General features: G+C 40.4%; 2 protein-coding genes across 3 annotated transcripts; one reads left to right on the top strand and one right to left on the bottom strand.

The window, feature by feature from the left end:
• The first annotated feature begins 958 nt into the window (after positions 1-958).
• On the top strand, positions 959-13605 carry sirt6 (sirtuin 6). Of its 2 annotated transcripts, XM_020616250.1 has the most exons (8): positions 961-1179; positions 1889-2016; positions 4017-4199; positions 7845-7904; positions 9059-9154; positions 9244-9324; positions 10499-10622; positions 10747-13604. In XM_020616250.1, exons 1-8 carry the CDS (start codon positions 1114-1116, stop codon positions 11044-11046), a joined length of 1038 nt encoding a protein of 345 aa, XP_020471906.1. In that variant the 5' UTR covers positions 961-1113; the 3' UTR covers positions 11047-13604. The 2 variants fall into 2 exon arrangements, with proteins under 2 accessions (XP_020471907.1, XP_020471906.1); XM_020616251.1 differs by lacking the exon at positions 7845-7904 and having other exon boundaries at positions 959-1179; positions 10747-13605.
• A 3581-nt stretch (positions 13606-17186) lies between these two features.
• On the bottom strand, positions 17187-22683 carry LOC109969238 (relaxin-3 receptor 1-like). The gene is made up of 5 exons (XM_020615960.1): positions 22134-22683; positions 20867-21310; positions 20185-20780; positions 17351-17398; positions 17187-17239 (listed from the first exon to the last, which is right to left on the bottom strand). Exons 1-4 carry the CDS (start codon positions 22338-22340, stop codon positions 17368-17370), a joined length of 1278 nt encoding a protein of 425 aa, XP_020471616.1. The 5' UTR covers positions 22341-22683; the 3' UTR covers positions 17187-17239; positions 17351-17367.
• Between the last annotated feature and the right edge of the window lie 1169 nt (positions 22684-23852).

Here is a 23852-nt window from a genome sequence, read left to right as displayed (position 1 = left end):
TTAGAGTATGGCGTTGAAAACTGGGGAAATACATACAAAAGCTCACTTCAACCATTGTATATATTACAAAAAAGAGCGATAAGAATTGTGCATAAGATGGGATATAGGGATCACACCAATGTAGCTTTTATACAGTCTAAATTGTTAACATTTTTTTTGATTTAGTGGGATACAAGACTGTTGTGTTTATGTATAAAGCCAGGAACAATTTATTACCTGGTGGAATTCAAAAACTATTTAATGAAAGGGAAGGGGGATACAATTTAAGGGGTCAGTTAAATTTAAAAATTCATGCTATACGTACAACCAAAAAAAGATTCTGTATTTCTATAAGTGGGGTAAAACTATGGAATAATTTAAGTGTATTTAAGTGTAAGTGACATACAAAATAATAATAGAATTGACGAGTTTAAGAATGTAATTATGTAAGAATGTTAACACTCTGTTATAATTCTTTAGTATATTACTTGTGTGGTGTAGAAGAGAATTATCTATGTAGAGATACTGCTTGCAAACCAATGATGGTAAGATGATGTCATGGGGTAGGACTGGATAAGTCTGACTTCTTCCTACTCCATTCAAGCATGTACTAGGTATAAGCAAATTGATACTGGATTAGCATTTGTTGGATATGTGTAAAATTATGTGTGTTGATATATCAACTGTCTTTACATGCTTGAAAGAATAAATAAATCAAATCAAATCAATCAAATATAATAAGCTTACTAGGTAATACCTTTAAGTTAGTGTTTTAGCCACGCTATGTTAAACAATGTGCTTAACGAGTGCTATAAAATTAAACAAACCGTTAATTTGGGATACTTTATTTTAGATTAGCAAATATTCGTATCTTAGAGATTTTTGGGAACCGTTACTTTTTATTAGCATGTCTACACATATCTTAAACGTTGGCTTTAATCAGAATATTGGTGGGGAATCAGTTGTTCCGATATGTTTTACCATTTCCCAACTTCTGTGAACGCAGCATAAGTCGTCACCCAGAGATGACGTCCGCCAAACAGCACAGTTAAAAACCCCATTGGAAGCGTCTTCAGATGATACATAAACCAATTTCAGAACAAAAACGATAAACATAAGCTACCAACAGTAATTATGTCTGTGAATTATGCAGCTGGGCTCTCGCCGTACGCAGACAAAGGTGTTTGCGGACTTCCTGAGGTAAAATACAGTACTTAGTTCTCTAAACAGCTAGCTAGCTAGCAGGTTAGCCGAGGATATGTTTCATGTCCAGTCTCTAGTTTGTAATGGTGGGAGAATATTTACTTAACGTTAGACTCTTTAAAGGGAACTAGGTAGTCCATTACCGGACGAGGGCTTGTATTTCAGATTTTACTTAGGAATGGGAGCAAGTTATCAGCCAGCAGCAGAGAGTATGCAAGTGTTAAAAATACTCTGTTTATGATATATCTATTGTATTTTTTAAAAAAAGCAAAGATTTCTGTGTGCTCAGTTGAGATGCGTTAGCTTATCAGTCGCTGTTGAAACTGGACGGGTTGTTAAGTTGGAAGAAGAAAAGCTGATGTTCAGTGTATTGGTACACTTTTGTTTTTGTGTGTATCTTATCAAAGGATGCAAGTTTTGTAAAATAGCAGTGTCTTACAGTCCCATGTGGGATGGGCCAGATATTTGCCATGCCTCCTCTAGTCTACATGAAGAAGTGTCCTTGGGCAAGACACTGAAACCCAAGTTGCCCCCAGTGATATTGTCAGTGTGCACACTACTGCTATTTCTTATATAGCATATAGCTCGCTCCTAAAATTGATTACACAGTAAATGAACACATCTAATTCCCAAACACTCTCGCTGGGTCAAAAGTACTGCAACATTTGGCTCTGCCAGTAACCTACTGTATTTTGTTTTGTGGCAGGTGTTTGATAGTCCTGAGGAGCTGAAAGCGAAGGTGGAAACCCTTGCTCAGATGATAAAAGAATCTCAGTACTTGGTGGTCCACTCTGGAGCAGGAATCAGCACCTCAGCAGGAGTCCCTGACTTCAGGTGAGGCACAAACAAAGTTTCTATGACATTTTTCTTGTGTCACACTTGTTTTTAACAAACGCTGCTTTTCACTCTCAGCCATGTTTTATGTTCATGGACACGATGAGGAAGGAAATACTAACCTCCCCCTCAAATACTGATGGAAAAATGCTTACATCATACCTGATGAGAAAACAAGAGTCACTGAATGGGCTGAAATAATCAGCCTTTTGTCAGGTAAATGACAAAGAAGTACAACAATAACAACAAACAATACCTGTGAACATGAACAGCTGCTTTGCAGCAGTTCTTAATTTCATCACATCTTGGAGCCACTGAGGCCTGACACGGCTTGACAGTAGAGCTCTTAACACACAGTTACTGATAATCACATCTCCAGACCCTACAGGGTGCACAGCGTGTCCTTTTCTTTCAGTGATCTAAATGTGAGCTGAGGCGAAATCTGTAAACCTCACTGTACTGTGTGTGTGTGTGTGTGTGTGTGTGTGTGTGTGTACGCGCACGCGCACGCGCCTTTGTATTATTTGCATTATGGGGACCGAAACCTGTCACAACACTCACATTGTTGGAACTCGGCCAAATCAGTGAATTTTAGGGTGGCAACATGGTTTAAGGTTAGGTGTTAGGCAAGTAGTTAAGGTTAGGATAAGTCTTCAGGAAATTCATGCAAGTCCCCACAAGGAATGAAAACGCAGCGTGTGTGTGTTTTTTGTCATGGTGCTTCAAGCAAATTGATGTTCTTTGAGTGAAGGACTCAATTCATGACAGCTATTTAGATAAATATAAAATCTGTTTTATTTCTTGGTTTCAATAAATCAACAGGACAATTGAAGAAACGCAGAGTATATTTCAATTTGTATAGCACCAAATAACAAAAGTCATCTCAGGGCACTTTACATAATAAGGTCTAGACCTTCTAGTATTATAGAGGAAAAAACCCATCAAATCCCCCTTGAGCAAGTACTTGCCGACAGTGGAGAGGGGAAAAACTCCCTTTAACGCAATAAACCTGTTGTGTGGCCAGTGAGCCTGTACCACAACCAATAGATATTTTGCTTGAAAGTCAGCTTGTTCCACTGCTGTGGTTCATATAATGGGCATCTCTTGGCTATGTTTGCTGTGTCTCGTGTAGTACCACTGTTTGAGCAGATGAGGGTGGTACTTACTTAATACATACTGTATGTCAGATACACCTCTCATATAAGTCATGATTCCTCTTGTTCTCTTCCATTATAATGCAAGAATTTCATTGGGAAAATACAGTTTTACCCCAGATAGCCAAGTGGTCACACAGAAAATAGAGCTCAAATAATTTTACTCAGCAATACACTGATGTGAGTGACAGATGGGTATGTGTGCGAATCTAGATGCACATGCTTGGCCATGTTGGCTGTGGAAACTGATTCATATTTCATCGTTCTGCCTGTCAGTCAGATGGAGATGATCTTGGCACTCTCATTATAGCCGAGGTTCTTATGTACACATCTGGCCCACTCATGCAAATTATAATTCCCACTGTTGCCAGGAACACACCACACAAATTGCTTAGCCCCGAAGATTAATACAACTGACGACGCCACAACCTGTGATTTTACCAGCCCTGCAGATTTTTTTGCAGTTTTCATGTCGAGCAGGATCTTTATCACAGGGATAAGCTCTATGTAATAAATGAAAACCTGTAACTGTGTGCTGAGATTTTTACAGGTTTTGGGAAATGTTTGTAAGAATACTTTTGTTTAATAGAATTTCTCCTCTTTTCTTCATAGATTTTAGAGTTTGGAGAATCTTTGCGCAGTCTTTATTTCTCCATTATATTTTCAGTGGGCTTGGACTTGTGACATTTAACAGCATGTCGCCAATTTGGTAAACAAGCTTAGCAGAAGACAGGTACTAGACACGCCAGTACTAGACACATAATGTCTCCAGTTTGCCCACTGCATTACCATCTGTCCAATCCTGGTTTTAACTGTTTTGTCTCTTCATCGCTATATCTGTGTCAGGGGTCCAAAAGGTGTGTGGACACTAGAAGAAAAGGGCGAGTCACCTCACTTTGACACCACATTTGAAGATGCCCGGCCCAGCTTGACTCACATGGCCCTGCTGGGACTGCAGAGGGCCGGCTACCTCAAGTACCTCATCAGTCAGAACGTGGATGGGCTACATGTCCGATCAGGTTTCCCCAGGTAACTCTGCCCTGCCTCCTGCTCTGTAGCACGATAATCACACCTCAGACATTTTACACACTCATAGCCGTCAGTGTGCACAGAGCTGGATGTCATCTCACAGATACAGTGCATCATGTTTAGTACTCATGAAGTAATTTAAACCTTTTCCCCACACGGGGGCAGTGGAATTAGCTGTAAATACAGCACTGTGGGGCTGCAACTAATAACTAATTTGTTGAGTCATTAGTTCTATGAAACTTTAGTGAAAATAAAATAGTGAAATTGGCCATCACATTTTTTAGCACACCAACCAGTGTCACCGCTTATTGCCTGATACTCATTTTCCTGTAAGACAAGGAAAAGAGGCAGTTTATCAATTTTGTGAGACAGAAACATTAAAATGTTTATTATTTTGTTTGAAAAAATGATTGTAGATGATCAGTTGATTGCTACTGGGAACCAGACTGATGGGACCTGTGGAAGTGAAGAAAGCTGCGGGTCATAAAAGCAAAGTATTTTGTGTGAATCCGTTTGCTTCCATTGTTCTACTGTCAGAAAGAGCACAGATGTGCCGTGAAGACAAGTTAGAGAATTTTTTAGAGGAATTCAGCATCCTCTCGACTCTAGGTGTGATATCTATAGCTGCTTAATGTTTCTCTTCATAGAGACCAATGTAGAGTATTTCTCATTTAGATTCCAGCAAAATGGAATCTGTTGAAAAGGATGGATGAAATTTAAAAGTTTAGTCTACAGTAGGTCGACCTCATCATCAGTGAGCCTTGGGCGTCCATGACCTTGTTGCCACTCCAGACCAGGAACACTCATCAAGACCTGCTGTCAACACATCAGCTTAGAGGACTGAATGTTCACTTGCTGCATAATATACCCCACACACTGACAGGTGCCACTGTAAAAAAATAATCAGTGTTATTCACGTCATCTGTCAGTGGTCATAATGTTATGGTTGATCGATGTAAACTAAAGTTGACCTAGTGCTAATATAAAAAGGTTTAATTAGTGCAGCTTAAAATATAATATACGCTGTATTACTGACTGCAACAAAGTACCCAGTTTTCACAAGTACAGACAACTGTGTGCTCCATTTTCAAAAATATATACACTGCCTGACAAAAGTCTTGTCATCTATTGATGATTTTAAAAAACAGCTGAAGTCACATTTATTTAGAGAGTTTTTTAATTGATTGGGTTTATTCATTTTATATTGTGTTGTGCTATGTGAGTACTTTTTAGGCTTATGTATATTATTTATCTCTTTTTATCTTTTGACTTTGTAAAGCACTTTGTGACCTTGTCTGTGAAAGGTGCTATATAAATAAAATTTACTTACTTACTTACTTACTTACTTACTTACATGTGAGGCATTGAGTCATAGGCTTTCTTGTAGTCAATCCAGGCAGTGCACAGGTTGGTATGCCTGGTCTTGCAGTCTTGAGTGACTATCAACCAGTAGCTGGTGCTTTGCTCCTCTGGTGTTACTACCAATTCCTTTCTGGGTGCTGCTCATGTATTGAGCCATGTGCCTGCTCATCTTAGCTGCTACAATGGAATGGTTCACAAATACACATATCCAGGTGTTAGAATGGCCAAGTCAAAGTCCAGACCTGAATCCAATCGAGCATCTGTGGAAAGAACTGAAAACTGCTGTTCACAAACGCTCTCTATCCAACCTCACTGAGCTCGAGCTGTTTTGCAAGGAGGCATGGGCAAAAATTTCAGTCTCTCGATGTGCAAAACTGATAGAGACATACCCCAAGCGACTTACAGCTGTAATCGCAGCAAAAGGTGGCGCTACAAAGTATTAACTTAAGGGGGCTGAATAATTTTGCACGCCCAATTTTTCAGTTTTTTATTTGTTAAAAAAGTTTGAAATATCCAATAAATTTTGTTCCACTTCATGATTGTGTCCCACTTGTTGATTCTTCACAAAAAATTACAGTTTTATATCTTTATGTTTGAAGCCTGAAATGTGGCAAAAGGTCGCAAAGTTCAAGGGGGCCGAATACTTTTGCAAGGCACTGTACTTACCTATACAAGTTGTAGGAACAACAAATAATAACTTGACTTCTAGTTGATCATTTGGAAACAGAAGTGGCTTATATGAAAGGCAGAGGCGTCCAGATTTTATTTTGGTAAAATAAGCATAATCTAATCAGGCCCTGCAATGGACTGGCAACCTGTCCAGGGTGTACCCTGCCTTTGCCCGATTGCTGGCTGGGATTGGCTCCATAGATGATTCATCAGAAAAAAAAAATCAACCTTCTGCCACTTTTCCACTGTCCATCCTTCCTGCAAGCTGTGGGCCTTGGCAAATGCAACACCATTTTTTAGTTGTTCTTTGTTTAATGCTGGTTTCTGAGCACTAGTTCGGCCATTGAGACCACTGCATGAGAGAATTCGACAAACTGTTCTTGTAGATACAGGGGTTTCTGGTGACCAGTTTTTATGTAGCTCTGCTGTAGTTGAAAAAGGACTGGCCCTGGACTGTCGAAGCAACAAACAGTCCTCTCAAACAGTTGTCTTACGGGGTCCGCCTGACCCGGGCTTGTCATGAACTTCACCAGTTTCTTCAAACCTTTTTCTTATCACCTCCACTTGACGTTTAGATACATTAAAGATGTCTGCCACCTCAGCAGGAGACTTGGTCTTCAGGCTCTTGATGATCAGCACTTTAGTCTGTGGTTGAGTCTTTGGCATGCTGTCAGAGGTCAGGTTGCATTTCAAATGTAGTTTGGGTGTGCTGGGGTTCTTCTTATACACACCTGGGAATGTGTTAATTAGAGTATTTGTCACAGGTGACGCTCTAATCTGTGATTGGTTGAATCCTTTAAAGATACGGCAAGACTTTTGTCTTTGCAGAAACGGATGTTATGGGCTTTACCAAGCTGTGAATGTCAGGACACTTTTCGATGGTTTCATTTTGCACCCAGTTATTAATGTGAATGCCCTTGACATTACAATTAACAATTTATTGTGACAACTGAATGATTAGAAATAAAGTTATATGACATTTTAGGTTACCATGTCCTTATAGGACAAGACTTTTGTCAGGGAGTGTATTACATTTTAGAAATATAATGACGGTGATTGGGAGTGTAAGCTGAATAAGAAGGCACGAGTCGCTTATTTAGAAGAAAAGTTCTCAGCTGAACTTGTTCAGGAAATGCAGTGAATTCCTTACTCGTATAGTTTGACTGTTTTTTATTCATTTCTAATATTTTACAAATATATACTTTAGAGGATTGTAAGTTATGTGAGATAACCACATTGTGTCATGGTATGTTATTAGTTGGGTTGTGACACATTATTTTAAATTTAAAGCTGCTGCTTTGTGATAACAACTATAACAGCTGGAATCAATTTCTTAACTTTCCCTCTACTCTCAATTAGTCAGGCCAAACAGTGAAGCGGTAATTCTCTGAGGAAATCACTGAGGCAGCAGACGAGCTAGTCAACTAAACCCGTTGGCACTAACCTGCTTGGGTGTCAGGTGGAATACAAGTGCTCAGAATATTTGTCACAGAGCGAGTTACAAGGAAAATGGAGAAAATCTTGTGTTAGAGTCCTGACGTGAACTCGATCTGAGTGCATATCATCTCTGTGATCATTTTGTCAATATGGACTTTCTCCTTCCCGCTCTCTCAGGGACATGTTATCAGAGCTTCATGGAAACATGTTTGTGGAGGAGTGTGCGAAGTGCGGCAGGTACGTGCTCACACACACCAAATACTCATTTTCTGATCAATTACACTCTCTGACACTCATCATCTTCACAAGCTGCTGTTTTTCAGTAAATTTGAACTTTGAGGTTTTATTAGACTTTATTACCTGTTTGGCACCACAGCCCAGACTAAAGAAGCAGTCACTGTTCAGCTTGTGCACTAGTATCTCAGCTTCCTTGTGTCTGGTATTGTGGTTCTTGCTGACAGATAAGCTGTTTCCAGCAGCTCAGAATTCACCTGGGAGTTTCATTGCAGATCTCACACAGAGGAAGGGACGTGAGAGGCAAAAACTATGTGGTAGTATGTACGGTTTTGTGTTTGAAAACACCTTTTTGATAAGAGAGGTCAGAAGAGAAAGGCCAGACCTGTTAAGGATCACAAGAAGGCCACAAGTGTACAAGTAGCAGACTGTTGTTAAACTCTGAAGTAGAAGCCCTGTGGCCAGAAACATGCTGGCTTCCTTTCCTGTTGGGTAAGAACGAGTTATAACAGACGTGATCATTGAATGTGTGCAAAACAACAGTGCAAATCCATGAAAGGTAGAAGCCAGTGGTGTAATTGTGCAAGTAAAAGTTTATTTATATAGCACTTTTACAAACCAGGGTTACAGAGTGCTTCACAATAAGAAAAGGAAAATGGCAACATAAATAACCACAATAATAATAAATACTGTAAAATCTACAAACTATATAAACCTTCAGTACAATAATTCAAACAGTGTGTGAATAATTTCCTTCCTCCTACTTATTGCAGACCAGCTGCACCACAGTCTGCCCTTTTTCAAATGGAATCTTTAACACTTTCACACTTCATTTTACGCCAGTGGCGTAGACAGCCTTCAGATGTCAGAACAGAAAATTACCTCTGGGATAAAGAAGGACAGGAGGGTTGAAGAGCAAACATATGCATAGACAGCTCTGGGGCAGCTACATGATGCTGTCAAGTCCCTAAAGCTCCTCAAGAGCTTTACAGAAATCTTTCTGGACTCATGTTTTGAAAGAAATCGAACAATCTGCAAAAGTTGTGATGCCTTGTGTGTAAACTGACCTTGTCAGGGTGCTCGTGAGCAGCTTTGCCTTCTCTCCTGTAATAAACTAAAGCTGCTGTGGTCCAATTGTGGGATTTGTGGTTTTCCAGGCAGTATGTCAGAGAAAAGGTGATCGGTGTGATGGGGCTGAAGCCAACAGGGCGTTACTGCGACGTGATTCGCTCCAGAGGACTCAGAGCCTGCAGGTAACATACGTGTGGACTCGTGCATTTTGACACTACAAAAACAAAACCGTCTGCGACTCACTGTATTTGTGTGTTCCTTACGACAACAGAGGGAAGCTGATCAGCACCATACTGGACTGGGAGGATGCTCTTCCTGACAGAGACCTGAATAAAGCAGACGAGGCCAGCAGGTGTGTGTGTGAGAGAGAGAGAGAGAGAAAACTGCAGGAGGTTGTCTTTATTTCAGCACCTGTCTTGATCATCTTTGGCACACAGTACATACTCTTCTCTGTCCGGACTCTCTGTGACATCCCTATATTCATCTCACCCTAATTAGCACAAGCCTTGGTTGAGGAGCATCCTCTGAGCTCAGAATAATAGGTTGTAATATATTTGCTTTAGCCTTCAGTCTCAGCATCCTGACATGCAAATAAGCATTTATTTGAAAACCTTTTTAGGTTTTATGTTTACATCATGCGCTCCTTTAATGCTTCCATTTACCCCTTGTGTGTCAGTATTTCCATTCAATCTTTCAGCCACAAAGAGCTTTTACTGCTTTTCTAGAAACCAGCAAGATGAATTGGATGGACGGGTTTCAACATGATGCCCTGTCTGTGACCAATAATAGATGAGTGATACCCATTTAAATTACAAAGAGGAGATTTGGAGCCCTGACTATTGAACCAGAATTAAAACACTGAATTATCAGCTATATTGCCATATAGTGAAGTTTCTTTACAGTATTTTTTCATACAAAAATAATGTTTTACAAAGAGAACAAAGACATTTCTGATTTTCAGATACCAGGAAAAAAAATGTATGTGTATAATAATCCAGAATGCACTTAATAGACTAGGTCAAGCCTTGGGCGGGTTTTGTGCAATACCCGCCTGCTTATATCTTAATAGAAAGAAATCTTAATAAAGTGACTGATAAATAAATATAAATTACCTAATCTAATGGTGGCCTAAGACTTTTGCACAGTACTGAACATCTGTATTTTTTTCCAGAAAAACATTATGGTAATCTTTTATCTAAAAATAGTTTTAACAACACCTATGGCTGTTTGGTATATCCAGAAGCAAAAGACTTTTCTAACTATCTGGACGAAAAATATTCTGATTCCTGAACAAAAACCAGTATTGAGACTACATTTCTAATCATGGTAGCCAAATTGACCAACCATGGTTGTCTCCCTACATCATCACTGTATCCACCATAGCACTAACATGTCATATTTTTAGGCAAGACACACTTCAGCTGACCCCATAACACACCACAATAAATTACCTTTAGTTACTGTCACGAGCAGACACCCCTCGTTTCATTGTTTGTGTGACATATTTGTCTCCTGTCAACACCCAGGCGAGCCGACCTGGCCCTGACGCTCGGCACATCCATGCAGATCAAACCCAGTGGAGACCTTCCGCTCCTCACCAAGCGTAAAGGAGGCAAAGTGGTTATTGTCAACCTGCAGCCTACCAAGCATGTGAGTCTCATTTATGCACCAGCACACACATACTTTATATACAGAAGCATGGAATGGCACTTACAGTAAAATTACTGTGCACAAATCAAGAGATGAAATTGTGGGTAAAATTGTGGTTTTGCAGGACAAACATGCATACCTGCGTATCCATGGTTACACGGATGAGGTAATGAAACAGCTGATGGAGCTCCTGGGATTGGACATCCCAAAGTGGGAGGGTCCAACTGTCTGCGAGAGCTCCATCACCACCTCCACCGCTGATGTCAAACCGCCACATGGTGCAGTTACTCCCAAGAAGAAGGTGAAAATCATTAAAGAGGAGAGGAAACGAGAAGCAGTGCAACTAACACAGGAAGGGAGTGTTAAGGAGGACACAGTTTCAGTAAAGAGAGAAAGAGCAGATTCCCCTGTGGGGGATAAATGAAAAAAAATGGCCTAGGATACTTTTTCTAACACAGAAGAGAGATTGCCCACAAACAAACGATACAAGCAAGTATGCTGGGTTTGCTCAGTTACACGCAGGATGGAGGTTCTTGTCTAACACCCTCTGGAGCAAAGACTCTGTAGTGTAGTATAGTGTAGTGGTTTTGTTAAGTCCAGATTTCTCACCCTCCCCTTGCAGCCAGGACAAGCAGTGATGTGCAACTGATTCCTCACTTTAGGTGGATGTTGGCTTGGAAAGCTTTTCACAGTAATTTCACATTAATCATTTACCAGTGCACAGCCGGTGATGTAAATGTTCATCCCACCATGATGAGGACATAGCACAGGAGATCTTTTTGCATGAACTTTTAAGTGGACAACTGTTGCTCTTACAGACAGGATGAGATGAGATCTGGAACATGCAGTTATAAATAAAGCCTTTAATAAGGTACGTAAGGTTGCCGCACCTTATTAAAGGCTTTATTTATAACCAGGTGCTCCAGATCTCATTACTACACATCTTTGCCTTCAAAGACACCTTGATACTTATCAATTCTGGATATCTAATGAGCTGATGGAAAATTTTAGATTAAGCCTGATTCTTATTTTTAAAGTGTGTTACGTGAACACACGTCTCTCAAGTTTATAATTCTTTGTATAACATTTCCTGACAACAATTGTAATTTCATGTTGTTTTTTTTTCTTCAAAAGCCATGGCTTCTCTTAATGTGCAAAAGATTTCTGTTCCTCTAGTGAGATGTATAATGCTGTGTGTTTGTTAAAAAGGGCACCTACTGCAGATTGGCTGCCAATGGACCAGAATCACGTCTCTAGGAAATGTTTTTTATCTCAGGAAAAAAAATCACCGTACTCCAGATAATGGCGTTTTACAGTTTTTTACACGTTTCAGCAATAAACATGGTAAGTTCCTGTTAGAACCTCCTGTGTACACATGGTTTGTATGTGATCTGATTCATGGGTGGAGCCAGGGGATGACACTTCAGGTGGCAGGTGTCACCACTACCAGAGTCAAAATATCATACTTGTCAGTATGAATGAATGAAAAGTGACAAACTATGACAAATTGTTGACTTAAATACAACCTTTTTTCTGGTGCTTTATAATTGATCTTGGTTAAATTGGTTTACTTTTTATATTTATTTAATTTTATTACCCTTCTCTGTGCCCCAGCGTGGCCACCCCATATGATTTTATTTATTTATTTTTTGATTGGCCCCTGGTCTAGTTGCAACTTTATTAACTGGTGTTGGTTCAAATGAGATAATAATATATGTCTGTGCATTTGTCCTGGAAACTCATCAACATCTATAGACGCAGTTTAAAAATGTCACTATGCATCATTGCATTGTGGCTGAACATGGTAATCAAATCTACATTGTCACTGAGAAGAGGAGAGATCCCCCCCCCCCTTATTATTTGAGAGATCGGACCAACTGGCTGTTGAGCCTCAGACCTCCTGGACTGGGACGAGCTCCAACATGCATTTAAAAAGTCTCATCAGTCCATTATACAAGAAAAATCTAAACTCATCAGAAATTGTCTTCCTCAGATAGAGGCAGATTCATAGTTTTATTTTGCCCTTATGTCAAATTGAAAGAACTGCTGTAAAACTTCAGAGTATGGCTGGAAGTTAAAAATGTCAGGGTGATCCATCAGACACTGTTTTGATGCTCTTATACTCAAAACTTGAATTCTAGTCAGAATAAAATAATTACCTCTAACTGGGAAGTAAAATGTTCAAACTTGAGCTGTTACTGCTGAGTGAGTAGATTTTCTCACAAGTTTTCTCTTTGTCCTGATTCGCAGTATTTTTAATTGGACTGCCACTAAGACTGAACCTTTTCATTCTCACATGAGAGCAATGTCAGTCACTTTGAAAATGTTCTAATATTGTGCAGGTGCTTTTTGAAAATTAGGTTGTCTGTGCTCTTTTAAGACTTTTGCATTTTAATTACAATATATCTGAGTGAAAAGCTGCAAAACAGCACTAACATCTGCATTCACATTCATCACCACAGGTCTTGATGGAGATTATTCTCCTGAGAAAGGCAAATTTTGATTGGGCTGCAGCGCAGTGGCACTTGGGTGGAGCCTAAATGCTCAAAACGTTGACCTTAAATTGATGCCATGAAATGTTTTTGTCTGAACTTAATGGTAACATCACAGGTCAGTGTGTTTAATATTTCCTTTTTTTATTGCCCAAAGATCAGGGCTGTGATTACAAGTATCTTATCTCATGAGTTGATGGAAAAATAAAACTTGCAGTCCCATAAAACTGAAGAGAAAAACAGGTTTTGATTGTTGAATTATGGGTGCTTAAAAAAAAATCCACACGAGCAGAAAAGTGGACTGGACCAGCAGGTAAAATCTGTGTGTGTAAAAACTGCTCAAAGATCTGCAGATCAGACTGGTTGTACCGGGCAGCTTCTGAGTGTGAATATTTATGACTCCATTAAGAATTAGAGGTTGCCCCTGATGGTTAGAGCCTTTGGTGTGAGTCAGCGCCGCAGATGGTTGCCTCGGTTCTGTACTGGAAACAAATTCCTTGTCTATGTGACATACATGGTCAAATAAAGGTGATTATCCTTATAAAATGTAATGAAAGCAAATAACATTATACTGACATTTTCCAAATATTCAGACCACAGCCCTACGCAGCTTCTCTTTCCCCCGTTTTTTTTTTTTTTCGTTGAGGTGTTGATGTTGCCAGACCAAGTTGGGACAGACATAATGAATGACTCTTAGGTCTGCAGCTGCTGATGGTTTATAATGCTCTTAACACAAGACAAACACAATTTAAAACATAAAAAGCTAACAGCATGGTCACATATTACCTTTATGCATGTGTTTGAATATCAGTACTAAGGTGCAGATGTTGAGGAGGAGTTACTGTTTACAAATGACTCAATACAAACACATTAGACTTACAGGACTGGATGTATGAAAATAAACAACTGTCTTTGGCATTGGGTGAGATTCAGCTGTAAGTTATGCTTTGGCTGTTACAACATTTATATTGTGTATTTGAATAATTCATCGATGTGTCAGTGTTGGCCTTGCATTTTGATTTTAGGAAAAGTATAATAATAGTTAAGTATTAGTATAAGTATCCTCAAAAGAAAGTTAAAAGAGTTCCCAATTTCACAAGTGGCGTCTTCAAATAGATTTTTTTTTGTATGCACAATACTCCAAAAACATAGCTAAACATAATAAAACTTAATTTTCTGCCAATTGGTGACTAATGGGGTGGCACAGTGGAGTGGCAGATATCCCTGTTGCCATACAGCAAGAAGGTTCCAGGTTCGAGCCCAGGCCAACTCGGGGGTCCTTTCTGTGTGGAGTTTGCATGTTCTCCCCGTGCCTGCGTGGGTCCTCTCCGGGTTCCTTCCACAGTCCAAAAGCATGCAGCTTAGGTTGATTGGTGACTCTAAATTTCCTGTGTGAGTGGTCTTCTGTGTCAGCCCTGTGACAGACTGGTGTTCTGTCCAGGGTGTCCCCTACCTCTCACCCAAGGTCTGCTGGGATAAGCTCCAGCCTGTGTGCTTTAAAGACCTTCAGTTTTAGCAATTTCTACTCACGCCATTGTTTCCTCTACGATATGTGTGCACATATACAATAAACCTACAATAATGCATATTCAAATCAGAAGGGTTCATTTCAACTCTTTAATGTAGAATTATGCAGCAAGTAAAAACTGAGCTCTGCTGCCATGACCAGTTCAGTACAATTTGTTTATTGTCAATTCACAAAAATCTCTGGGGTGAGTGGATAGAGAGGGAACAAAAGTAAAGACAAAACAACAACAAACAAACAAACAAACATTGGCAGGTATCCGTGGAGTCAGGGATATGTCCCTGACGGTCGAAGCCGCGCTCTGTGCACAGCTCACTGGCCTGCCTCCTTATTTCCTTTTGGTTTTCTCGTCTATTCAGTCTGATTTTGGTTTCTCCTGTCCACCATACTCCTGAAAAGAAACAAATGTCAGACAAAATGAAATATTATTTAGAAATTCAGATGAAGTGGGAACTAATGACTACATATAATCATAAACATCATTAGATAAATTGATATCTACCATGCACATGAGAGGTCTTACTCTTCATCCAACCCTCCATGTCCACCTCTTCCTCACAAAGATGAATAGAAAAGAGGAGTTGTAGTTAAAGGTTTTTTAAAAAACAAACAGAGGCAGATGATTTGTTCATGACTACTATATAAAATTAAAGTCAGGCCACTTGGGCTTCTTCTTCTTCAGAATGCAGTGGGGATGAAAAAGACCAAGAGATGTGATTGAAAGCTCTTCATGATGAATACAATGGGAAGTGGCTGAAAGCTCTTGATGATGTAGGCGGTCAAAGAGATTAAGCTTTAAGCAGGTTCTGTTAAACTGCGTGCCACAGTTCTCATCTGTTTCTTTACTAGCTCAGCAACACTTTCTCAGATAAAATGGCTTTTAAAGGGCGATCTTTCTGCTACAGTACATGATCTTGGAACAATTTAGCTCGCGGCTTGCTTGCATGATATAAAATAAAACTAATTTGACCAATATCAATTATAAAGTACCAGAAAATGTTAGTTGTATTTAAGGCAACAGTTTGTCATTGTTGTTCATTTTTCAATCATACTGACAAGCATCAGTTTTAGTCTCGGGCAGGGGGGGCCAATCAGATTGTGGCCACCCCCTGTCTCTGCCCACGACTTTGACCCATTTCTGTCTGTTTATGTATAATTCATGCTCATCTCCTCTTTTTTTTGAAGTACCCATCTTGAGGCAGTAATAGCCGTAATCCAGTGGACATACAGGAATGACACTTTCATGAATCTGGTTTTTATCAGTGGGGCTCTGAAATGGCTTTCTCTTCTTGAAGATGAGTAGCTGGGTGCACATGAGACTGCAGTGCTTTTATCTGTCTGAAAATCACTTGTTTTCTACAAACTGGCTCTAAAATTGAAAGGTACTGTAAAAAATATAGGAAAGTAGTGAAGCTGCTCTCTGTTGTTTTGTGCTTGATAAGAAAACAGTCATTATAAAGTGAGTTCATCTAAGAGAACATGATCAATTCAGAGAAAATGATAACAGATGTCAGTGACAAGACTTTTTTGATTGCACGGCTGACAATGTGTTGGGCAGTTGTCGGAATGGGAGCACTGCATCGCGCAAAATTACAAATGACACGCTTGTTCTGAAATGACGCTTTTGATTGCAAGATGCAGGTTCCCTTGGTGACCCACTCAGCCAGCATCAGAGCCTCCTATGCAGAAAAATGAATAAATCCGTGATTCTGACTGATTGGAGAAGCAATTATCACAGTGGCACACAATGCGGTGGATGCAGTGCTGCGTGTGTGTGCGTGTGCGTGCGTGCGTGTGTGTGGTAATTGTGTGTCAGCCACTATCTGCAAGTAACTGAAGATGAATATCTGTGTTCAGACTTTAAAGGTTGCAAAAGGGTAAAAAAACGGAGCAGCTTTTGTGCGGCTGATTCATTTGCCTTCATGGTTTTGTGGCTGTTGTGATGCAGAGGAGATTAACATTCCCAAGATGTTACTAAACTCTTTTGTCCTTTTGCTTTATTTAATGTCACAGTGCACATGTGTATTCACAAAAAAAGTTCACAGCAATACAGCTAGGCAGACAGAGATAAGCAAATGGCTGACGGTTTCATGCCAGCATCAAACACCGAAAGACTAGGTGTTCTAGAGTTAAGTTCAACTGCATATAAAGTGTAAAGTGTGTCAGGTTCTTGTGTCCTGACTGAGTTAGCAACAAGAACAAAATATTAAACACATTGATCTTAATGAAAATGCAACAATATTACAGTCTTCATGATTGCATGTATGGGTGTTTTAAAATGCACAGTACAAAAATCACTTTTCCGGTTGAAATATTCAAACAACACCTTGTATTTTTTTTCCCACTAGAGGGTTTGATTATTTTCCAGAATGTACTTGTAATTCACCCAGGAGATCACTTCCAAAGGAACATCTGTTAGCTGGAACCAGTCCCAGCCAGCACTGGGCGAGAGGAGGGGACCACACTGCACAGGTCCTGAGGCCGTCACAGGTCCAGAGACAGACAAATGCTCATATTCACACCCATGGGCAATTTGGAGTGAGCCTTTTGGTTTTCTCGTCTATTCAGTCTGATTTTGGTTTCTCCTGTCCACCATACTCCTGAAAAGAAACAAATGTCAGACAAAATGAAATATTATTTAGAAATTCAGATGAAGTGGGAACTAATGACTACATATAATTATAAACATCATTAGATAAATTGATATCTACCATGCACATGAGAGGTCTTACTCTTCATCCAACCCTCCATGTCCACCTCTTCCTCACAAAGATGAATAGAAAAGAGGAGTTGTAGTTAAAGGTTTTTTAAAAAACAAACAGAGGCAGATGATTTGTTCATGACTACTATATAAAATTAAAGTCAGGCCACTTGGGCTTCTTCTTCTTCAGAATGCAGTGGGGATGAAAAAGACCAAGAGATGTGATTGAAAGCTCTTCATGATGAATACAATGGGAAGTGGCTGAAAGCTCTTGATGATGTAGGCGGTCAAAGAGATTAAGCTTTAAGCAGGTTCTGTTAAACTGCGTGCCACAGTTCTCATCTGTTTCTTTACTAGCTCAGCAACACTTTCTCAGATAAAATGGCTTTTAAAGGGCGATCTTTCTGCTACAGTACATGATCTTGGAACAATTTAGCTCGCGGCTTGCTTGCATGATATAAAATAAAACTAATTTGACCAATATCAATTATAAAGTACCAGAAAATGTTAGTTGTATTTAAGGCAACAGTTTGTCATTGTTGTTCATTTTTCAATCATACTGACAAGCATCAGTTTTAGTCTCGGGCAGGGGGGGCCAATCAGATTGTGGCCAGCCCCTGTCTCTGCCCACGACTTTGACCCATTTCTGTCTGTTTATGTATAATTCATGCTCATCTCCTCTTTTTTTTGAAGTACCCATCTTGAGGCAGTAATAGCCGTAATCCAGTGGACATACAGGAATGACACTTTCATGAATCTGGTTTTTATCAGTGGGGCTCTGAAATGGCTTTCTCTTCTTGAAGATGAGTAGCTGGGTGCACATGAGACTGCAGTGCTTTTATCTGTCTGAAAATCACTTGTTTTCTACAAACTGGCTCTAAAATTGAAAGGTACTGTAAAAAATATAGGAAAGTAGTGAAGCTGCTCTCTGTTGTTTTGTGCTTGATAAGAAAACAGTCATTATAAAGTGAGTTCATCTAAGAGAACATGATCAATTCAGAGAAAATGATAACAGATGTCAGTGACAAGACTTTTTTGATTGCACGGCTGACAATGTGTTGGGCAGTTGTCGGAATGGGAGCACTGCATCGCGCAAAATTACAAATGACACGCTTGTTCTGAAATGACGCTTTTGATTGCAAGATGCAGGTTCCCTTGGTGACCCACTCAGCCAGCATCAGAGCCTCCTATGCAGAAAAATGAATAAATCCGTGATTCTGACTGATTGGAGAAGCAATTATCACAGTGGCACACAATGCGGTGGATGCAGTGCTGCGTGTGTGTGCGTGTGCGTGCGTGCGTGTGTGTGGTAATTGTGTGTCAGCCACTATCTGCAAGTAACTGAAGATGAATATCTGTGTTCAGACTTTAAAGGTTGCAAAAGGGTAAAAAAACGGAGCAGCTTTTGTGCGGCTGATTCATTTGCCTTCATGGTTTTGTGGCTGTTGTGATGCAGAGGAGATTAACATTCCCAAGATGTTACTAAACTCTTTTGTCCTTTTGCTTTATTTAATGTCACAGTGCACATGTGTATTCACAAAAAAAGTTCACAGCAATACAGCTAGGCAGACAGAGATAAGCAAATGGCTGACGGTTTCATGCCAGCATCAAACACCGAAAGACTAGGTGTTCTAGAGTTAAGTTCAACTGCATATAAAGTGTAAAGTGTGTCAGGTTCTTGTGTCCTGACTGAGTTAGCAACAAGAACAAAATATTAAACACATTGATCTTAATGAAAATGCAACAATATTACAGTCTTCATGATTGCATGTATGGGTGTTTTAAAATGCACAGTACAAAAATCACTTTTCCGGTTGAAATATTCAAACAACACCTTGTATTTTTTTTCCCACTAGAGGGTTTGATTATTTTCCAGAATGTACTTGTAATTCACCCAGGAGATCACTTCCAAAGGAACATCTGTTAGCTGGAACCAGTCCCAGCCAGCACTGGGCGAGAGGAGGGGACCACACTGCACAGGTCCTGAGGCCGTCACAGGTCCAGAGACAGACAAATGCTCATATTCACACCCATGGGCAATTTGGAGTGAGCAGTCAACCTAATCTGCATGTCTTTGGACTGTGCGACTGTGCAGTTCAGGTTAGTATGCAACCTGAATTTACTGAAGGGTACTGTATGTATGCATGTGAACTAGTGGAAGGATGATCATGTCAGATAGAAATGAAAAGAAAATGTGGCTCACAAAGTTGACTTCTGAAGCATTATTTTTTTTAAGTAAGAAAGTAAAACGCTGACATTTCAGAAAATACACTTATGTGCTTTCTTACTGAGTTACTGTATATGAGAAGAATGACATCGCTGTCATTTCATTTCTTTTGACACCTCAGCCAGGATATGACTAACTTAGCATACAGTAAAGACTGGAAAAAGGGGGGAAACATCTAGCATGCTTCTGTCTAAAAGTAACAAAGTTCCCTTATCAACACCTCTAAAGTTCACTAACACATTGTATCTCCTTTGTTTATACTGTAGAAAAACCAACCCACTGCCAGGCACCAGCAGGGACTTCAGGGAGTAACTGATAACAACAACGAAACAGTCCAGCACACAACCCTGCATAAAACTGTAGTTTGTTGTTTTTACTATTTGTTTTTTGTAGAGAGTACTGAAACTAGATACTATATGTTAACTAGTGAGCCTTAGTGGTACAGATGGGTTTTATGAACAGAGCTGACTGTTTCCACTGTTAGGCTTTATGCTAACCTAAAATAACCAGCTGCTTGCTGTAGTTCCATAGTTAACATACAGACAAGAAAGTGGTATTAATCTTCTCATCTCAACAAGTACAACAGATATTTTCCAAAATATCAAACTTTCCCTCACATGTTCACGTCTTTCTCTGTCATGACCAGACTGGACGGTGCTTCCTCCACTCTTCTCCCTTTCAGAGCGAGGCTGAGAACATTTTGGACGGAGCGAGACACTCTTAGCAGAAGCTCTTTCAGTCCAGCTCTGTACTCTTTTCGGATCAGACAGTAGAGCACAGGGTTGAGGCAGCTGTTTGCATGAGCTAGACACACAGTCAGGGGGAAGGCATAGGCCTGGGCATTGTAGAAGGCTTTACTGAAGGGCACCATGTCAAATTTGATCAGCACTCCCCACAAGGTGAGAGCCTGGTTGGGCAGCCAGCAGATGAAAAAGGACAGAACTACAATGGTGACAGAGCGAGTGATTTTGGAGCGGCGGCGTTGGCGACCCCTCTCGTACTCCGACCCCTCTGTGAGACCCTCACTGACCACACTGCCTACAACGTGCCGGCTCAGGATGAACCTCAGAAGGAGGAGGTAGCACACAGAGATGACAATCAAGGGAACTACAAACCCCATCAGGACTTTCTGTGTTTGATAGAGTCCAAGCAGCACTTGGGGATCCCAGTGGCCTGAGAACCGCACTATGCAGAGCTCGTCATCAGCAGATATCTGCAAACACAACAACTGCATCAGAGGCTCTTCTTCCATAACAGAAATTATGTACAGATCGACTTGAAGATGGTGGTTCAGCATACCTGGACTGTGGTGGAGTAGAAAGCATGAGGCAGTGTCGCCACCAGTGACATCACCCAAACGGCTAAACTGGCCCACCTGGCCCGAGCAGCAGCGATCCTGGGGCTGTCCATCTTCAGGGAGGTAATCAGGGAGCGGTAGCGGGTGACGCTCATAGCAGTGAGTAAGAAGACACTGGCATACATGTTGAGGACAGTGACTGAGCTCACAATCTTACACATAACCCAACCAAAGGGCCAGCGGAAGTCCAGCACCGTGTCCACGGCCCAGAAGGGCAAGGTGAGGACGAACTGGAGGTCTGTCAGAGCCAGGCTCATCACGAAGCAGTCGACTGAAGAGTGGTGGTGGCCCCTGCGGCGGGAGCGAAGCAAGAAGAGTGCCAGGAGGTTACCCACAAGCCCCAGGATGCAGACTGCCAGGTACACAAGGGCAATGAGAACTCGCACCTGTCAGACACACAATAACAATTTTATCAGTGTTGGAAAGTAACTAAGTACATTTACCCAGCTACTTAAGTACAATTAAGTACTTAAGTACATCAGACCCAGATCACTACAAAAATAACAGTATCTCTGGTAGAAAATTCACAAACTACCCAGCAGACATATGAGCTAGTTAATTCTAGCTCCTCCTTTAGCAGTGGCAACATTAAATGTGTTGTACACAATAATGTCATTTTAATCTAACAATATTAAATGTGCCATTCTGCAAAATGAGCCCTTTAAGTATGTTTTGCTGGTAATACTTTTGTACTTTTACTTTAGTAACATTTGCTTTTTTTTACTTGTAACATAGTATATTTTTTACACAGTGCTATTGGTGCTTCTTCCACCATCATTTTTATCTGCAAAAGGCAATTAAAGCCAAAATAAAACCCTCCTGCAAACACTTCGTGTCAGCACTTCATGTCCAGGTGGTTCATGCTTAAAGAGCCATTCGTATCATATTTGATACGCACGTTTCTGAGCAGATAGAAATCGCCAAAAATGCCCCATGTATCAAATGTGATACCAAACAAAATAAAAATATTCTAAATAATATGGCACATTTATTCCTATATGCCTGAGCGGTCTCTCTATGCATAAATGGCAAATAAAAATCTTGAATCTTGGATTTTGAATCTTAAATTTTCTTTTGGATTTTGTTAAAAATTTAATAAACATCTCATGTCCGAAAAATTGGAGTGTTCTGGCTAGTTTTTGATGTGTTGGGCTTTACAGGGTTAATTGCTGCCTTTATATTAACATTATTAATTTGTAAAAGTCTTACTGCCAGGCTCGGGCTGTCTCCGTGCATGTCCAACGAGGACTCCTCGGTCAGGATGTGGAGCCAGCAGTTCAGTGAAAGGTTAAACGTTGCCAGGTTGGAGGCTGCGCCCGAGCGGCTGACTAGTTTGGAGAGTTCGCGCTCATCCTCTTCTCCAACGCACACGCTCAGAGGGGTCGGGGGTCCGGAGCCGCTGCTGTTGCTCTGCATGACTCGACAGAGGAAAGGGCGAGTTTTAAAAAAAGTTCCACAAATTTTCTTTCGGCTTAACTCCCAGAGTGTCGGTGCGCAGTTGGGGATGCAAAAATCATCATCGCTGATGTCCTGTAGTCTGTCTAGAGTTCAAAGTCTCCGAGGGAGTTGCGTATTTTATCCGAGTGATTTCTGAGCGTCTCCACTGGCATTACATTGTTTTTCCAAGCAGGAAAAATATTAAATGAAAGAATGGGGTCATGTTCAGCCAGAAGTCTGACATGATGCAACCTGCTCTTCCTGTGTTGCTGACAGCATCTTCAGACTGAAGGCTTTTATACTGTCGGAGCTCCTCTCCACCTGCTTGATGGCGCACTGCCTGAGTGTGCACAAGGATGGCCTCAATAAAAAAAAACCTGGAAGAACATGCACTAGTGTTTTACGTTTCCTTTAAATTAAACCTGCGTTGCTGCTCATCTTTTGCCATAATCTTGCATTTCATTGTTTGTGATTTCTTTTCGATGGAGAAAGGTAATTATTGCCTCATATGTTATATCCAAATGTCACCTTTAATTCTCTGGCATTAGATGTGAAGCTAAATTATACAACATGGCGTGTTCCTACAGATTTCCTTATCTTTCAGGGGATTTGCTAATGTGCATCTAAAATGGTGCACATCATAGGAATGAGAAATTACATTTCAAACAGCTTTCACCCGTTGTGAGGGAGCCAGAGAGGACAGAGTGAGAGATGTGTGTCTGATTTGCATTTCTTATAGGTCACTCTTGGTATTCACACAATGCACCATTTGTGTGTGCATTTAATGTTTACCAAATGCACACATTTGGAGCCAGTAAAGCCACTTGTCTGCATTTGGCTGAAGCTTGAAGCTTAAAGATGTCTCACTTCAATTTCATCATCTCCTTCTTGTTCTCTTAAGATAAGATGTGTAGCCTAGATGTGAATGAAAATAAGTTGTTTTGTGAAAGAATGAATATTTCATGCATTCAAGGTGAAAACACAGTAACCCAGATTTTATTTATGTAAGGATAACATCACATTTTAATGAATGAGAATGACCTTGAATGAGCTGTAAGCTATATATACGCCTTAGTCAGCTGTTCAGAAACAGGTTCTTGGCTGACAAAGGACATCAGTGGTCTCCAGTTTTGTCATCCTTGGGTGGAGAGAGAGTCTCACAGACAAAGTGACTTGAATTCACACTCTCTCTGCATTCTGCAATTCATAAAACACAGCAGCGGTGAAAGGTGGATATCCAGTCAGTATCTCTGTGTCCATGCCTCAGGACAGACACAAAGGGTCAAAAAATGTTTCAGTTAAAGCTTTTCACACAACATATTGTTTCATTATAAAACCAAGTGTTGGCAAAATCTGAAAAGAGAGCAAAACAATTCTACAGTATCTCAAATACCCTCAGAACGTAGTCAGTAAAACTTTGACCAGTACCACAAAAGGTTACACTATAGTTTAAAAATTGAAAGTCACCGGGTTGCAAGGGAGAGCAGACGT

Source organism: Monopterus albus, unplaced genomic scaffold (assembly GCF_001952655.1).
Source record: "Monopterus albus unplaced genomic scaffold, M_albus_1.0 scaffold172.1, whole genome shotgun sequence".
NCBI lineage: Eukaryota > Metazoa > Chordata > Actinopteri > Synbranchiformes > Synbranchidae > Monopterus > Monopterus albus.
The sequence above is the reverse complement of the archived record's forward strand: the minus strand, read 5'-3'. Positions and strand labels throughout refer to the sequence as shown.

Coding starts and splice junctions, on each gene's coding strand:
- sirt6 (XM_020616250.1), top strand. CDS start 1,114: ATGTCTGTGAATTATGCAGCTGGGCTCTCGCCGTACGCAGACAAAGGT. Junction 7,905..9,058: donor GAGTGTGCGAAGTGCGGCAG/GTACGTGCTCAC, acceptor GTGGTTTTCCAG/GCAGTATGTCAGAGAAAAGG. Junction 10,623..10,746: donor ACCTGCAGCCTACCAAGCAT/GTGAGTCTCATT, acceptor GTGGTTTTGCAG/GACAAACATGCATACCTGCG.
- LOC109969238 (XM_020615960.1), bottom strand. CDS start 22,340: ATGCAGAGCAACAGCAGCGGCTCCGGACCCCCGACCCCTCTGAGCGTG. Junction 21,311..22,133: donor GAGACAGCCCGAGCCTGGCA/GTAAGACTTTTA, acceptor TGTGTCTGACAG/GTGCGAGTTCTCATTGCCCT. Junction 20,781..20,866: donor TCTACTCCACCACAGTCCAG/GTATGCTGAACC, acceptor TTGTGTTTGCAG/ATATCTGCTGATGACGAGCT.